At 45.4% G+C, this 18,737-nt stretch overlaps 1 protein-coding gene across 1 annotated transcript in view; it reads right to left on the bottom strand.

Moving 5' to 3' along the window:
* The window catches only part of LOC149429896 (uncharacterized), a 137,073-nt gene that overhangs the window by 29,240 nt on the left and 89,096 nt on the right, over positions 1–18,737 (bottom strand). The window contains exon 6 of the mRNA XM_089666358.1: positions 12,996–13,737. Coding sequence (XP_089522484.1) covers positions 12,996–13,737 — 742 coding nt within the window. The remainder of the gene's footprint in view (positions 1–12,995; positions 13,738–18,737) is intronic.

The raw sequence follows: 18,737 nt of genomic DNA, 5'->3' as shown, positions 1-18,737 counted from the left end.
TCCTTATGTATTATACATGGAGATCATATCCCCCCTTATGTATTATACATGGATATCATATCCCTCCTTATGTATTATACATGGAGATCATATCCCCCCTTATGTATTATACATGGAGATCATATCCCCCCTTATGTATTATACATGGAGATCATATCCCCCCTTATGTATTATACATGGAGATCATATCCCCCTTATGTATTATACATGGTGATCATATCCCCCTTATGTATTATACATGGAGATCATATCCCCCTTATGTATTATACATGGTGATCATATCCCCCCTTATGTATTATACATGGTGATCATATCCCCCTTATGTATTATACATGGAGATCATATCCCCCTTATGTATTATACATGGAGATCATATCCCCCCTTATGTATTATACATGGAGATCATATCCCCCCCTTATGTATTATACATGGAGATCAAACCCCCCCTTATGTATTATACATGGAGATCATATCCCCCTTATGTATTATACATGGAGATCATATCCCCCTTATGTATTATACATGGAGATCATATCCCCCTTATACATTATACATGGTGATCATATCCCCCCTTATGTATTATACATGGAGATCATACCCCCCCCCCCTTATGTATTATACATGGTGATCATATCCCCCCTTATGTATTATACATGGTGATCATATCCCCCCTTATGTATTATACATGGAGATCATATCCCCCTTATGTATTATACATGGATATCATATCCCCCTTATACATTATACATGGTGATCATATCCCCCCTTATGTATTATACATGGTGATTATATCCCCCTTATGTATTATACATGGAGATCATATCCCCCTTTATGTATTATACATGGAGATCATATCCCCCCTTATGTATTATACATGGAGATCATATCCCCCTTATGTATTATACATGGAGATCATATCCCCCCTTATGTATTATACACGGAGATCATATCCCCCCTTATGTATTATACATGGAGATCATATCCCCCCTTATGTATTATACATGGAGATCATATCCCCCCTTATGTATTATACATGGAGATCATATCCCCCCTTATGTATTATACATGGTGATCATATCCCCCCTTATGTATTATACATGGAGATCATATCCCCCCTTATGTATTATACATGGAGATCATATCCCCCTTATGTATTATACATGGTGATCATATCCCCCTTATGTATTATACATGGAGATCATATCCCCCTTATGTATTATACATGGTGATCATATCCCCCCTTATGTATTATACATGGTGATCATATCCCCCTTATGTATTATACATGGAGATCATATCCCCCTTATGTATTATACATGGAGATCATATCCCCCCTTATGTATTATACATGGAGATCATATCCCCCCCTTATGTATTATACATGGAGATCATATCCCCCTTATGTATTATACATGGAGATCATATCCCCCTTATGTATTATACATGGAGATCATATCCCCCTTATACATTATACATGGTGATCATATCCCCCCTTATGTATTATACATGGAGATCATACCCCCCCCCCCCTTATGTATTATACATGGTGATCATATCCCCCCTTATGTATTATACATGGTGATCATATCCCCCCTTATGTATTATACATGGAGATCATATCCCCCTTATGTATTATACATGGATATCATATCCCCCTTATACATTATACATGGTGATCATATCCCCCCTTATGTATTATACATGGTGATTATATCCCCCTTATGTATTATACATGGAGATCATATCCCCCTTTATGTATTATACATGGAGATCATATCCCCCCTTATGTATTATACATGGAGATCATATCCCCCCTTATGTATTATACATGGAGATCATATCCCCCCTTATGTATTATACACGGAGATCATATCCCCCTTATGTATTATACATGGAGATCATATCCCCCCTTATGTATTATACATGGAGATCATATCCCCCCTTATGTATTATACATGGAGATCATATCCCCCCTTATGTATTATACATGGTGATCATATCCCCCCTTATGTATTATACATGGAGATCATATCCCCCTTATGTATTATACATGGAGATCATATCCCCCTTATACATTATACATGGTGATCATATCCCCCCTTATGTATTATACATGGTGATCATATCCCCCTTATGTATTATACATGGAGATCATATCCCCCTTTATGTATTATACATGGAGATCATATCCCCCCCTTATGTATTATACATGGAGATCATATCCCCCCTTAATCTCCTCTTCTCAGTAGAGAATAAATTCAGTTCCTCTAATCTTTCCTCATAGCTGATCTCCTCCATGCCTCGTATCAGTTTGGTTGCCCTTCTCTGTACTTTCTCCAGTTCCCCAATGTTCTTTATGTGAATTGGAGCCCAAAACTGAACTGAATATTCCAGATGAGGTCTTACTAATGATTTGTACCGGGGGGGGGGGGGGGGGGTGATATCTCTCTCTGGAGTCTGTACCTCTCCTAATACAAGAGAGGATTTTGCTCACTTTAGAACCTGCAGCTTGGCATTGCATGCCGTTATTAAGCTTGTGATCTACTAGAACCCCCAGATCCTTCTCCGCCAGTGACCCCCCAGATCCTTCTCCACCATTGACCCCCCCAGATCCTTCTCCACCACTAACCCTCCAGTTGTACCCCCCCTAGTATGTATGATGCATGCATATTCTTAGGCGCCAAGTGCAGAACCTTACATTTATCAATATTAACCCTCATTGGCCCCATAGTCCCCCAATTACACAGAGCATTGAGGTCGGCTTGTAAGTTGGAGACATCCTGTAAGGACATTATTCCCCGGCACAGCTTGGTGTCATCTGCAAAGACTGAAATGGGATTTATAATCCCAGACCTTATATTGTTTATAAATGTATTAAAAAGTAAGGGTCCCAACACTGAACCTTGGGGTACCCCACTAATAACACTGAACCTTGTGGTACCCCACTAATTACACTGAACCCTGGGGTACACCACTTACACCCCTAGACCATTCAGAGTATGAATCATTCACCACTACTCTCTGAATACCATCTTTTTAGCCAGTTTTTTATCCATTTACATACGTATTTTTCCAGCCTGTAGACTTTACCTTACATATTAGCCGTGTGTGGGAGCTGTGTCAAACGCTTTTGCAAAATTCAAGTATACCACGTCCACAGCCACCCCTCTGCCCAAGTATACCACGTCCAATGACACCCCTCTGTCCAAGTATACCACGTCCATAGCCCCCCTCTGTCCAAGTATACCACATCCACAGCCCTCCCTCTGTCCAAGTATACCACGTCCACCGACACCCCTCTGTCCAAGTATACCACGTCCAACGACACCCCTCTGTCCAAGTATACCACGTCCATAGCCCCCCTCTGTCCAAGTATACCACATCCACAGCCCTCCCTCTGTCCAAGTATACCACGTCCACCGACACCCCTCTGTCCAAGTATACCACGTCCAACGACACCCCTCTGTCCAAGTATACCACGTCCATAGCCCCCCTCTGTCCAAGTATACCACATCCACAGCCCCCCCTCTGTCCAAGTATACCACGTCCACAGCCACCCCTCCCAGCCAAGAGAAGTGCTGTTTGGAGCTGGAGCCAAAAGTATTGTTCCGCCAGCCTTTCCACGCACAAGAACTTTAATGGCCTCCCAGCCTTAGTCCGTAGGGTTCAATATTGAGTTGGCCCCGCCCTTTGCAGCTATAACAGCTTCAACTCTTCTGGGAAGGCCGTCCACAAGGTTTAGGAGGGTGTCTATGGGAAGGTTGGACCATTCTTCCAGAAGCACATTTGTCAGGTCAGGCACTGATGTCGGGGGAGGAGGCCTGGCTCGCAGTCACCACTCTAATTCATCCCAAAGGTGTTCTATGGGGATGAGATCAGGACTCTGTGCAGGCCAGTCAAGTTCCTCCACCCCAAACTGGCTCCGCTATGTCTTTGTGGACCTTGCTTTGTGCACTGGTGTGCAGTCATGTTGGAACAGGAAGGGGCCATCCCCAAACTGTTCCAACAAAGTTGGGAGCATGAAATTGCCCAAAATGTCTTGGTATGCTGATGCCTTAAGAGTTCCCTTCACTGGAACTGGTGGGCCAAGCCCAACCCCTGAAAGACAACCCCACACCATAATCCCCCCTCCACCAAACTTTACACTTGGCACAATCCAGTCAGGCAAGTACTGTTCTCCTGGCAACTGCCAAACCCAGACACGTCCATCACATTGCTAGACAGACAAGTGTGACTGGTCACTCAAGAGAACACGTCTCCGTTGCTCTAGAGTCCAGTGGTGGCGTGCTTTACACCACTTCGCACTTGATGATGTAAGGCTTGAATACAGCTGCTCGGCCATGGAAACCCATTCCATGAAGCTCTATATGCACTGTTGTTGTGCTAATCTGAAGGCCACACCAAGTTTGGAGGTCTTTAGCTATTGACTCTGCAGACAGTTGGCGACTTCTGCGCATTGTGCACTTCAGCATGCGCTGACCCCGCTCTGTCATGTGACGTGGCCTATCACTTGGTGGCTGAGTTGCTGTTGTTCCCAGTTGCTTCCACTTTGTTATAATCCCACTAACAGTTGAGCGTGGAATATTTAGTAGCCAGGAAATGTCACGGATGGACTTATTGCACAGGTGGCAACCTATCACGGGACCACGCTTGGAGTCACTGAGCTCCTGAGAGCGACCCATTCTTTCACCAATATTTGTAGAAGCAATCTGCATGCCTAGGGGCTTGAGTGTATACACCTGTGGACATGGAGGGGATTGGAACATATGAATCTAATGATTGGAGGGGAGGCCCAATAATTTTGGCAATGTATTGTATGTTCTGGCCTTAAACCAGACAGCTGTACTTCCACCAGCAGCTTCTCTGCCTCCACTTGCCTGCCGAGCTCTGCAGTCTCCCGGTGATCCTATTGAGGTCTATATGGGTTGAGGACAAGCCTTTATCCACTTTAAATTAGGGAGTGCATTTTTGATGATTTTTATTCTTTTTTAAATTGCAAAAAAACTTTATTAATTTGCCACAAATTGAAAAAAAAAAAGTCATAATGTACTATTATGCACTGCACATTATGACAGACTTACCTGGACATGGAGCCCTCCAGCTCAGCACCATCATGGCTACTGGGTGCATCCATCTTCACTCGCTCTTCCCTCTGGATTCGTGGACTCCTGCTGTATGAATGGCTGGGGCCACAATGATGTCACTCTCCTGCAGGACCCCTGCTCTGGCACAAGTATGCCGTCCCTTCAAAATGCATGCACCGGTGACGTCACCAGTTGCATGTTGTGTGAATATCTCCTAAACAGTGCAGGTTTAGGAGATAGTCACTGTTCGTACAGGTAAGCTTTATTATTGGCTTACCTGTAGGTTCAAGTTAAAAAGTGACTTTACTTCCATGTTAATAAATCTGTAAACCTAGATGGAGGCGCCCTCTTGTGCTTGTTTGAACCAACCATTGCTCAGTCTGATCCTGTGCCAGTTCCTACCGTCATCCCTGCTGTCTCAGACCAGTCTACCTCCATGCCAACTGCTTCAGTCCAGCTTGTTCCAATGATTATCACATCCAGTCCATCTTGTTCAAGTGCCTGCTGCTCCAGTCCAGCCTGCTTCCATGGCTGTGTCTCCAGTCCAGCCTGCTTCTATGGCTGCTGCTCCAGTCCAGCCTGCTTCCATGGCTTCTTCTCCAGTCCAGCCTGCTTCCATGGCTTCTTCTCCAGTCCAACCTGCTTCCATGGCTTCTTCTCCAGTCCAGCCTGCTTCCATGGCTTCTTCTCCAGTCCAGCCTGCTTCCATGGCTTCTTCTCCAGTCCAGCCTGCTTCCATGGCTTCTTCTCCAGTCCAGCCTGCTTCCATGGCTTCTTCTCCAGTCCAACCTGCTTCCATGGCTTCTTCTCCAGTCCAGCCTGCTTCCATGGCTTCTTCTCCAGTCCAGCCTGCTTCCATGGCTGCTTCTCCAGTCCAGCCTGCTTCCATGGCTTCTTCTCCAGTCCAGCCTGCTTCCATGGCTGCTGCTCCAGTCCAGCCTGCTTCCATGGCTGCTTCTCCAGTCCAGCCTGCTTCCATGGCTGCTTCTCCAGTCCAGCCTGCTTCCATGGCTGCTGCTCCAGTGCAGCCTGCTTCCATGGCTTCTTCTCCAGTCCAGCCTGCTTCCATGGCTTCTTCTCCAGTCTAGCCTGCTTCCATGGCTTCTTCTCCAGTCCAGCCTGCTTCCATGGCTGCTGCTCCAGTCCAGCCTGCTTCCATGGCTGCTTCTCCAGTCCAGCCTGCTTCCATGGCTGCTTCTCCAGTCCAGCCTGCTTCCATGGCTGCTTCTCCAGTCCAGCCTGCTTCCATGGCTGCTTCTCCAGTCCAGCCTGCTTCCATGGCTTCTTCTCCAGTCCAGCCTGCTTCCATGGCGGCTTCTCCAGTCCAGCCTGCTTCCATGGCTTCTTCTCCAGTCCAGCCTGCTTCCATGGCGGCTTCTCCAGTCCAGCCTGCTTCCATGGCTGCTGCTCCAGTCCAGCCTGCTTCCATGGCTTCTTCTCCAGTCCAGCCTGCTTCCATGGCTTCTTCTCCAGTCCAGCCTACTTCCATGGCTTCTTCTCCAGTCCAGCCTGCTTCCATGGCTTCTTCTCCAGTCCAGCCTGCTTCCATGGCAGCTTCTCCAGTCCAGCCTGCTTCCATGGCTGCTGCTCCAGTGCAGCCTGCTTCCATGGCTGCTGCTCCAGTCAGGCCTGCTTCCATTGCTGCTTCTCCAGTCCAGCCTGCTTTTATGGCTGCTTCTCCAGTCCAGCCTGCTTCTATGGCTGCTGCTCCAGTCCAGCCTGCTTCCATGGCTGCTGCTCTAGTCCAGCCTGCTTCCATGGCTGCTTCTCCAGTCCAACCTACACTAATCATTTTTGCTTCTCCCTGTACCAGCTACCTCAGTTTGGCCAAGCCCTACATTAACTATGGGTCAGTCTGCTCCATACTCGGTCTCCGTTCTGACTACTGCCCTTTCATATTTGGAACTCTCAGTACCCTGGCTTTACTCTATCACAAAAATGTCAGCTCAAGACTTTCTAAGAAGTTCCATCCATCCTTGGGACAGACTGGCTCACTCAGCCAAGTGGGGCTCTCCACCAGTGCTTAAACCCACTGTGCACCAAGCCCATGTTCCAACCTCCAGCTTGACTCTGATGATAACTTCCCGGCTGCTCAGGCTGACTCTACTGATCTTCTACCTGACTCTATTGATCCCACATTTGCAGCTACACCATACTTCACAAATCCTATTCAATCTGTCTTCACTGATCATCTATTTACTGTCCGGCCTGTCCCTGCTGACCCTGTGCCTGTTGCCCCTGCTGATCCTGTGCCTACTGCCAAACCTGCTTCTGCTGATCCTGTGACTGCTGCCCAGCCCACCTCTGCTGATCCTATTTCTGCTGTCCAGCCTGCCCCTGCTGATCCTGTGACTGCTGTCCCTGCTGATCCTGTGACTGCTGCCCAGCCTACATCTGCTAATCCTGTGTCTGTTGCCCAGCCTGCCTCTGCTAATCCTGTGTCTGCTACCCCTGCTGATCCTGTGTCTGCTACCCAGCCTTCCTCTGCTAATCCTGTGTCTGCTGCCTAGCCTGCTCCTGCTGATCCTGTGCCTGATGCCCAGCTTGCCTCTGCTGATCCTGTGCCTTCTGCTCCTGTTCCTGCTTCCCAGTCTGCCTCCGCTAATCCTGTCTGCTGCCCAGCCTGCCTCTGCTAATCCTGTGTCTGTTGCCCAGCCTGCCTCAGCTAATCCTGTGTCTGGTGCCCCTGCTGATCCTGTGTCTGCTACCAAGCCTTCCTCTGCTAATCCTGTGTCTGCTGCCTAGCCTGCTCCTTCTGATCCTGTGCCTGATGCCCAGCTTGCCTCTGCTGATCCTGTGCCTTCTGCTCCTGTTCCTGCTTCCCAGCATGCCTCCGATAATCCTGTCTGCTGCCCAGCCTGCCTCTGCTAATCCTGTGCCTACTGCCTCTGCTGATCCTGTGCCTGCTGCCCTTTTCCTGCTGCCCAGTCTGCCTCTGCTAATCCTGTGTGTGCTGCCAAGCCTGCCAATGCTAATCCTGTGTCTGCCGCCCCTGGTGATCCTGTGTATATATCCCATCAATCTCTGGTTCCCGGCCAGTGATTACTCGCCGGCACCTGGTGATTACCAAGGATCTCTGACGGGAGGAGAAGTGTTTTGTTTACTAACAGTTCTCCTCTCTGTCAGCTGGGGCACACTGCTTTGGATGGCTGTGCACAGCACAGCCATCCAAAGCAGTGTGCTTACAGTGAAGCACACAGACACCGCCCCCTAGTAAAACATTCCATGCAAACAGTTAACATTTTGATCGTCCCTCATATTAACCCCTTCCTGCCCAATGCCATTAGTACAGTGTCAGTGCTTTTTTTTTTAGCACTGATCACTGTATGGGTGTCACTGGGAATGTCAGTGACACCAAGTCAGTTTCCCCGTGTCAGAATGTCCGCCGCAGTCGCTGATCACCATCATTACTAGTAAAAAAAAAATGTTTTAAAGACCCCAGTATCTATACCGTCATTTGTAAACGCTATAACTTTTACGTAAACCAATTCATTTACACGTCTTGGGATTTTTTTTAGCAAAGACATGGCGCAGAATACATTTTGGCCTAAATTTATGATTTTTACATTTTTTTCACTGGACATGTTTAATAGGGAAAAGTAAAAAATATTGTTTTTTCTCAAAATTGTCGTTCTTATTTTTTTTTATAGCGCAAAAAATAAAAACCGCACAGGCAATCAAATACCACCCGAAAGAAAGCTTAATTCATGGGAAAAAAGGACGTAAATTTCATTTGGGTGCAGCGTTGCACGACCGCGCAATCATCAAAGTAACGCAGAGCCGTAACGCAAAAAATGGCCTGGTCAGGAAGGAGGGGTAATCCTCTGGAGGGCAAGTTGTGACGTAACTACACAAAAATTTAAAATTTCAACCTAGGAACTCAGGATGGCTTAGAGAATTTAATTTTAATTCAGAAGCTACCATCTCCACTGTCTCAGAATACAAGCAGTTGGACTATATCAGCAGACAAGGTCCACCCAATCAGACCTTTCCCTCAGTTTCAGTGTATGCCTTAAGGAAACAAATGTCCAAGGATCTTTTATTTTGACTTGACTTGATACTAAGTTCATCTGAAAAATTAAGAATCCATATTATTTATCGTTTAATATCAGAAAAACCCTGACAAATTTGTTGCATGTCTAGCATCCCATATGGAAGAAAAATATATTTGAATTTTATTTAAAAATATTCTTCCCAATTATATTGCCATATATTTTAAATACTACAATTTTGGTCGTATTCAATATATTTCAAAATATATCTCAATAAATATACATACTGCATAATGAAAAGCATTTTTTTATTGCAAAATATACGAAAAAATATTTTTAAAATACATTTCAAATATACTGTATACAAAGAAATACAAATCTACAATTTTGGAATGCATTTACAATTATATGTAAAAACATATGTTAAAATGACTTTTTATATGTTAAAAAAATCTGAAGAATATATTAAAAAAAAATATATTTTTAAAAAAATATATATTTTAAAATATATATTCTTCAGATTTCTTTTTAACATATAAAAAAGTCATTTTAACATATGTTTTTACATATAATTGTAAATGCATTCCAAAAATGTAGATTTGTATTTTTAAAGACATACAGTGTATTTGAAATGTATTTTTAAAAATATATTTTGTATTAATGCATTTCAACATGCAATATATATACTGTATATACTATGGCCAAAATTGTAGCATTTCAAATATATGGCAATATATTTGGGAAGAATATTTTTAAAATATATTTCAAATATATTTTTCTTCCATATGGGTTGGGTTACCCATCTGGTCTGGGATTCCTGCAGCTGCCTTGCCTCAGGTCCTATTGCAGCCATTTGCTTCTATTGTGTCAAACCGTTGTGTTCCAGACATCCAGTCTGAGTTTGAGAATTGCACTTGTTAGAACACCTCCAGTAGTAGAGGTCTTCTGGGGAAGGGCAGAGTTCCATTTGAACTTTTCTCTAGCCCAGGAACAATCTCTACAACTCCAGCTGTGTTTGGGGACCTGTGATGGGTAACCAGTGCCTTGGAAAGACCTGTGATGGGTAACCAGTGCCTTGGAAAGACCTGTGATGGGACCACTGCCTTGGAAAGACCTGTGATGGGTAACCAGTGCCTTGGAAAGACCTGTGATGGGACCACTGCCTTGGAAAGACCTGTGATGGGTAACCAGTGCCTTGGAAAGACTTGTAATGGGTAACCACTGCCTTGGAAAGACCTGTGATGGGTAACCACTGTCTTGGAAAGACCTGTGATGGGACCACTGCCTTGGAAAGACCTGTAATGGGTAACCAGTGCCTTGGAAAGACCTGTGATGGGTAACCAGTGCCTTGGAAAGACCTGTGATGGGACCACTGCCTTGGAAAGACCTGTAATGGGTAACCAGTGCCTTGGAAAGACCTGTGATGGGTAACCAGTGCCTTGGAAAGACCTGTGATGGGTAACCAGTGCCTTGGAAAGACCTGTGATGGGTAACCACTGCCTTAGAAAGACCTGTGATGAGTAACCACTGCCTTGGAAAGACCTGTGATTGGTAACCACTGCCTTGGAAAGACCTGTGATGGGTAACCAGTGCCTTGGAAAGACCTGTGATGGGTAACCAGTGCCTCGGAAAGACCTGTGATGGGTAACCACTGCCTCGAAAAGACCTGTGATGGGTAACCACTGCCTCGGAAAGACCTGTGATGGGTAACCAGTGCCTCGGAAAGACCTGTGATGGGACCACTGCCTTGGAAAGACCTGTGATGGGTAACCAGTGCCTTAGAAAGACCTGTGATGGGTAACCACTGCCTTGGAAAGACCTGTGATGGGTAACCAGTGCCTTGGAAAGACCTGGGTGGTCATTAAAATGCAAAGCAGTTTCTAGTGACCAGACTAGTAACTAAGGCATGGAAGGTCAAGTTACGCTGGGACACCCTGGTGTCAGAATACTTTTATGGGTTAAGGGCTCCAGTGCTAAACCTTCAGATGGCCAATGGGATCCTAGCATTGTGATCTAGCACCTATTATAGGATCTGATCTGTGGACCCAAGCCAGTTTGCAGATCCTGGTGACAGGGCACCCAGCCAGTTTCAAGGCCTTGTCACTCGGGTATCCTGAAGGTTGAAGGACTATGTCCTTAGGAAATTGGGAAAGTCCTTAGACACTGATGCATGCATCTTCTCCTTTTTGGACTTAACCAGCGCAAGGGTCTCTCACATGGACATTTATGTTCAAGGTCAAGTGGATCATCTTGGAGGTTGCTCATTAAGGGGGAACTGTCAGGGTCTGGATAACCTGCTAGTGGCAATGCGAGTCCCAGAGGAGAAGGGTGCGGTTCTGGTGGCCACCAGCAGGTGTCTCCCAGCAGATCTCATGGACATTTATGTTCAAGGTCAAGTGGATCATCTGGGAGGTTGCTTCTTAACCTCCCTAGCGGTCTGATTATGTCAGTATTTCTGTGCTCAAAGCGGTACATTTTTTTGCATGGAAATATGTTCTTTTTTTATTGTAGGCCTGTTATTCTTAGGAATAACTCACTGAAATCTGTCCGAACAAGAGTCTAGTAAACATCCCGGGTATGATAAAATTTGAAACACGAAATCATAAATTATAATTTATTAAATAATCAGAAAAAATAATATAATAATACATTTAATTCAATAATATAATCAAACCAAAATCACTGAAATGTGAAATATAGCGCCAAGTTCGCACATCGCTGAGCAAAGTCGCAGAATCGTTTTCAGTGTCTGATGAGGAATTTCCCCACGAATCATTATCACTCAATTCTGCAAGTGGTTCTGATTTACTATCGCTGTTCTCTAGCCGGTCTAAAACCGCTTTTGACCTAAAGGGAAACTTTTTGGACGCCATGGACGTTTCTCAGTTTCCAGGCAGAAAGAACAGTAAAAATGCAGGCAGGGCGCCGGACAAAGCACTCGGGACACAATGTATGTGAAATGGTTTGATACAGGAATGTTATACTATGAGATTTTAGTGTATTTAGTGAATGTCACTTTTTAACATTTTTAAATTTCCTGCCGTTCCGTCCCCCGTACGTCCCGACATCGCAGGGAACGGAACCCGGAAGACAGATGCCGGCATCGGCCGGAAGAGATGGCCGGGGACGCTGCAGGGGGGGACATCGCAGGAGCGCAGGACAAGGACAAATTTGTTGGACGAGTGTGATGAGCATTCGCTCAGCTGTGATACATTCCGGCCATAATTTGGTTAACACCATGATTTCCTATGATCATCGGCTCCATCTAGTGGTCATAATGAGGTATTTTTCCTGAAATATCTCCATCAGTAGACAGAGCATGATGCAGCATTATGGTCACTAGATGGGGACAATTATCAGAGGAAATCTCTGTATGAAAAATAATACGTCTGATATTTGTCATGGCTGGGCAAATGCACGTCACATTTGTTCGACATTTTTTTTAACAAAATAGACCTCTAAGCCTCTACATTACAAAATGTACTCAGCCAATGAAAGGTGATGACTCCATTTTTATTCTTCTCCTGCTATCAATGGCCAACCCGGTCCCACACTTCATCCATGTCTTTGGGGACCTCTGATCTCCTTATGAACTGTTTCTTCCATGATGAAGATCAGCCATGGAGTATATCTGAGGTGTATATCAGGGTGTGCTTCTTCCCCACATGAGAGCTGGGATGTCCAGCAACATTCATCTAGAAGACATTTCCCGCACTCAAGGCACTAATACACTTCCAGGGTTGTGTGGGACCCCTGATGTACAGGAAGACAGGACTTCAGAGAGGAACAATTCCCTCATTCAGGACAGGAAAGTGGCTTCTCCCCCGTGTGAGATCTCTTATGTCTGTAAAGATTGGACTTATCTGCAAAACATTTCCCGCACTCAATACAAAAGTATGGCTTTTCCCCCGTGTGAGACCTTTGATGTTTGACAAGCTTTGGTTTTTGTGCAAAACATTTCCCGCACTCAGAACAGAAATATGGCTTCTCTCCCGTATGCAGTCTTTGATGAATATAAAGACTGGACTTATCTGAAAAACATTTCCCGCACTCAGAACAGGAAAACGGCTTCTCCCCTGTGTGACACCTCTGATGTCTGTAAAGATTGGACTTCACTGAAAAACATTTCCCGCACTCAGGACAAGAATAAGGCTTTTCCCCCGTGTGAGATCTCTGATGTGTGACAATTTGTGATTTTTTTACAAAACATTTTTCGCATTCAGGACAGGAATACAGCTTCTTCCCTGTGAGCAATCTCTGATGTCTGGAATGAGAAGACTTGAATGAAAAACATTTCTTGCACCCAAAAAAGGGATATGGTTTTTGCCCTTTGTGCGATCTCTGATGATTATCAAATTTAGACTTCTCTGAAAAAAATTTCCCACATTCAGGACAGGAATATGGCTTTTCTTCCATGAGAGACCTTTGATGTGTGACAAGTTCTGATTTTTGTGTAAAACATTTCCTGCACTCAGAGCAGGAAAGTGGCTTCTCCCCCGAGTGAGATTTCTGATGTCTGGAAAGATAAGACTTGTATGAAAAACATTTCCCGCACTCAGGACAGGAATACGGCTTCTCCCCCGTGTGAGAACGTTTATGCACATTAAGACTGGACTTAAAACGGAACCTCTTCCCGCACTCAGTACAGGAGAAGCTCTTCTCTGTTGGAAGGCCGGCCCGGTCCCGCACAGTCTGAGGGTCCTCAGGATACGAGGAATCCAATGGTCCATCTACACTGGGTGGTGCCGGATGGACATTGGAGGGAGCCGGGTTTTCTCCTGGACTATACTGTGTGATGTCCTCATCTTCTACTTTCCAGTCTGGAGACAAAGTGAGACAATCCTCGGAGGTTTTCCTCATCTCCCGGCCATGGACTAAAATACAAAGACAAAGAGGATTACTAGACAGGAGCTGATTGGTTCCCCCAAACCAGGACTCCACCCACATCAGGCAGCTTGGTCTCTGAGGAGCTTACAATTCCACCCTCAAGGGAACTAAGAAATGGCTCCTCTGATCTCCTACCAGGTCATTTCTTTATTCATGGACCTTGGTCAGAGAGTGAGGAAACAACCAGAACTGTCTTTTATAGGAGGGACAGTGATGAGGGGATTATAGGACGAGGGTCCCCACCCCCTCTATAACTCATCGCCATCTTCTCAACACAAGAAGTACTGCACTTCCTTATTTAGTCCATGATTTAGTCATGAAGAACAGCGGGGCTGAGCTCCACCAGAGGTCAGAGAGTGAGGATGGGGGAGAACAACCAAGATGAAGACTGAACTGATCCTGAAGACCACCATCATTGGGGTATTGACTCCTCCCTCATTATCACTTTCTGTTTAAGGGTCCAAAGTTGGAGGATGTTATCCCATTATTATCAACATGTAAACGTCTGTGCTCCAATCACATCATCCGATATAAAATGTCCAGCTGGTAGGAAATGAGAGCAAAAGTTACTTCTTTAACTTTTGTATCCTATATAATAAGTTGTACATTACATAGGTATTACTTGGCTTTGTAATGTACAACTTATTATATAGGATACAAAAATTAAGACTATACAGTTTCAGAATTGTGTAATGTATAACAGAGAATATAGTGCAGGAGTCAGGACTCATAATATTGGTATTCAGTAATCAGAGGTCCTACCCCGCTGCCTCCCATCTCCTGAGACTGCACTCAGTGACTTGGGTCTGAGATTATACAGACATATCCCTCCACCCGGCACAGCCAGCAGATAACAGAGCAAGGAACCCTGGGAGAATTACTGTTAGGCATCTTGCTAGACCTGGGCATGGGGAAGGAGACCCAAGACACATACTCCAGGTACATAGGTTGAGCAGAGCCTATGGTGAAAATCAACATTTTGCTGCCAGCTGAACCCCAGAACCTCCATAAATCCAGTCTAGATACATAAATTGTGTCTGCAGCACAGAGAAAGAAGATTATCCAAGAGAAATCCAGGAATACAGGACGGGGAACACAGCTCAGGAAAGTGACCAGGGGATTACAGGCTGATATCACCCAGTCCCCGCCCTACTCTGGACCAATCAGTGAGCAGTATGGGTGGAGGAATGGATTTAGTGTTCATGACCCACCTGTGCTGATCTCTGTAGGAGTGTCCTCCTCTATAAATGTCCCCGTTATTCCATCCTCCTCCATAGACTGCTGATCATCCCTCACATACGCCTCTTCTTCTTCTGCTTTAAACTCAAAGTTAGAATCTCTCAGGTTTCCACTCTGAATCATAAAAATGCCATCAATGGTAACAATGCAGATAATGTACAGATCCTAATGATACTCTCAGTGATTGTTCCTCATCTACCTGATGATGGTGAGGGATGGTGTGACCTTCCTGTGTGGAATCCCGGGAATACAGAGGACAAGGACATCTCTCTGGTGGGTTCCCATGACTGGATCCATCTACCTGATGATGGTGAGGGATGGTGTGATCTTCCTGTGTGGAATCCCGGGAATACAGAAGACGGGGACATCTCTCTGGTGGGTTCCCATGACTGGATCCATCTGTAGGAAACACACACACTGACTGAATCCATTGTTTCTATGTGTTTATCAGATGATGGGGGATCTAGGTGGATCCTCCGTACTGCTCTCTCCTTTACAATAAAGTCTCCTCTTACCCGGTGATGTGAGGGGCGGCTGATTGTCCATCATGACGTCCTTGTAGAGATCCTTGTGTCCTTCTAAATACTCCCACTCCTCCATGGAGAAATAGACAGTGACACCCTGACACCTTATAGGAACCTGACACACACAATGATACAGTCACCATCCAGACACATCCCTTGTCTGTTACTGGAGAATGTCCCAGAATTCCCGGCACCGCTCACCTCTCCTGTCAGCAGCTCAGTGATCTCTCTGGTGACTTCTAGAATCTTCTGCATGTTGTGTCTCTCAGGTTTTAGGGAGTCACATGGAGGCACTGTGATGGTCATATGATCAGCTGACTTCAAAAGAGGAAATCTCTGTATTGAGGAACCAATAGGAATATCATGTTAGAATCCCAGAATCCTCCTCACCTCTGCGGTCAGGTCTGTGTTTTATTAATAGAGATAAGAGTGATGTCATGTGACCTCCCAGAATCCTCCTCACCTCTCCGGTCAGGTCTGTGTTTCATTAATAGAGATAGGAGTGATGTCATGTGACCTCCCAGAATCCTCCTCACCTCTCCGGTCAGGTCTGTGTTTTATTAAGAGATAAGAGTGATGTCATGTGACCTCCCAGAATCCTCCTTACCTCTCCGGTCAGGTCTGTGTTTTATTAAGAGATAAGAGTGATGTCATGTGACCTCCCAGAATCCTCCTTACCTCTCCGGTCAGGTCTGTCTTATTAATGGAGACTAGAGTGATGTCATGTGACCTCCCAGAATCCTCCTCACCTCTCCGGTCAGCAGGTAGATGATCTCCAGGGTGAGGTTTAGTATCTTCTCAGTCATGTGACTCCAGTCCTCTTCCATCCTCATTGGTGACATCATGTGATCTATACAGGTCTCCTTGTAGACGGATAACTTTGGGAAATGAAAGTAAGAATGATTTGGATGGTATTGGTCACACAATAATAGGATGTGGATGTGAGGGGGGAATAGGAGGGTTGCTGGACATTGAAGAACTACTCCCCCCATGGGAACACATTTAGTTTGGACTGTTTAGTGTTTGATACATTTTCAAGAACCGAGAACCCTCTTGTCCTGCCAGACCAGAAATGTATTTTTCTCTGTTGGGTTTGTTTGGTCTCTGAACTGGTTTTAATGAGTATTAGATCTGCAGACAAGGAATGATAAATACGATCCTTCCTCTGACTTGTTTTCTCTGAGGCAGTGCTGTGAGATCAATGTTGGATCATCATGATGTCCAGGAAGGGGAACTTGCTGACTTTTGGCCGAAGTTGCCAGCTAATCAGGATAATTGGCAGAACTCCGGCTGCAAGACTCCAATCTCTGGCAGCCTTCTGACTGACAGGAGTGATGTCACTTTCAAATAAAAACAAAGATGTAACTTGCGAGCCACTCACTGCTATTCCAGGATTGCAAACATACAACACATCCTCTTTAAATGTGCAAATAATTCAAAAACATAAAAACAATATGTTGCGCTCCTTCTTTGAATATTAAATCAATACATATTTCCAAAAAAAATATATCAAAAAATCAATATTAATAAACTTGTGAAAATCACGTGAAATCAAAATGTCATCCTGTGCTCATCATACAAAAAAATAGATAATATAAAAAATATATAAAAATTATTCAGTCTTCAATGAAAAAAATATAAGTGACTTTTCCCAGTGAATCAAATCAATAATTCCAGGTGACTTCCCTAGTGAGTATAAGATGTGCGCTCACCTCCTAATGTTTGTTGCACCATATAAAGAGTGGTGGGTCCCTCTCAGGCTCTAATTTCCAGCATTGGCACTTCCAGAGCCTGTGTCATGAAAAGATATTGAACTGCCTCCCAAACACATAGCACTGACCTCTGACCACCCTCTAGGTGATGCTGTGCAATCAGACCTCCTCTAAGAATGAGTGCCCACCAAGGGGTGAAGGATTGTCCTTCTTCATTCCACTTGGTATCTTGAAAAATTATATTTAAGCAGTGAGATGGTAAGAAGGTGAAGGTTGTCTTCCTTTCCTGGCAGGATTCTGTAAGGAGGTCTGAAAAGAACAAGGACCCCCTCTCTACCTGAGAGTCCCCCTGGGCCCTACAACCTCCTTTTCCCTCAGAGCCCTGCTGCCTGCCAACTTTACCAAGGACCCAGAACCTTTCAGCTACACAACCCCCACAGAGGCCCCAAAGTTCTCAGCCCATTTACCCCCCTCAGTGCTGAGCCCCACTAACCCCAAAAGGGTATTTATAGTCCATCAGTCTATCCCTTACCCCTCACAGACTCTCAGCTCCTCTACTTCCCTCAGACCCCTCAGTATTTTCCTCCCTCTGACACCAATGATGGAACATATTCTTCATGGCAGGCTGGGGAATGTTTTCTTCCTCCTGCCCAGCAATGCCTGTGTAGTGTCATCATTGCCCTTTGTAGGCCATGTATGATCAGGATGGTCCTTGTCTTGTCTATTTATTGTCAGTGCTGTTTGTTTAGAGGACCATATTACTAGAATTTATCTCCACAATGAGGAGAATGTTCCGGCCCCGGAAGTGGGGGAATGTTGTGCCCCTGAAGGGGTTAATCTGGGTTCCCACACTATATATGTGTGTATCATCATCTGCTGGAGATAAAAGACGTCACAGTGACTATGGAGGAAGAGGACGGATGTGACTATGGAGGAAGAGGACGGACGTGACTATGGAGGAAGAGGACGGACGTGACTACGGAGAAAGAGGACGGACGTGACCATGGAGGAAGAGGACGGACGTGACCATGGAGGAAGAGGACGGACGTGACCATGGGGGAAGAGGACGGACGTGACTATGGGGGAAGAGGACGGACGTGACTATGGAGGAAGAGGACGGACGTGACTATGGAGGAAGAGGACGGACGTGACTATGGAGGAAGAGGACGGACGTGACTATGGAGGAAGAGGGCGGACGTGACTATGGAGGAAGAGGACGGACGTGACTATGGAGGAAGAGGACGGACGTGACTATGGAGGAAGAGGACGGCCATGATGGGGGGTTACTGGGTGCAAATA

This window comes from Staurois parvus, unplaced genomic scaffold (genome assembly GCF_062004578.1).
Source record: "Staurois parvus isolate SC_StPar_1 unplaced genomic scaffold, SC_StPar_1.0 ptg002686l, whole genome shotgun sequence".
NCBI classification, from domain to species: domain Eukaryota; kingdom Metazoa; phylum Chordata; class Amphibia; order Anura; family Ranidae; genus Staurois; species Staurois parvus.
The sequence above is the reverse complement of the archived record's forward strand: the minus strand, read 5'-3'. Positions and strand labels throughout refer to the sequence as shown.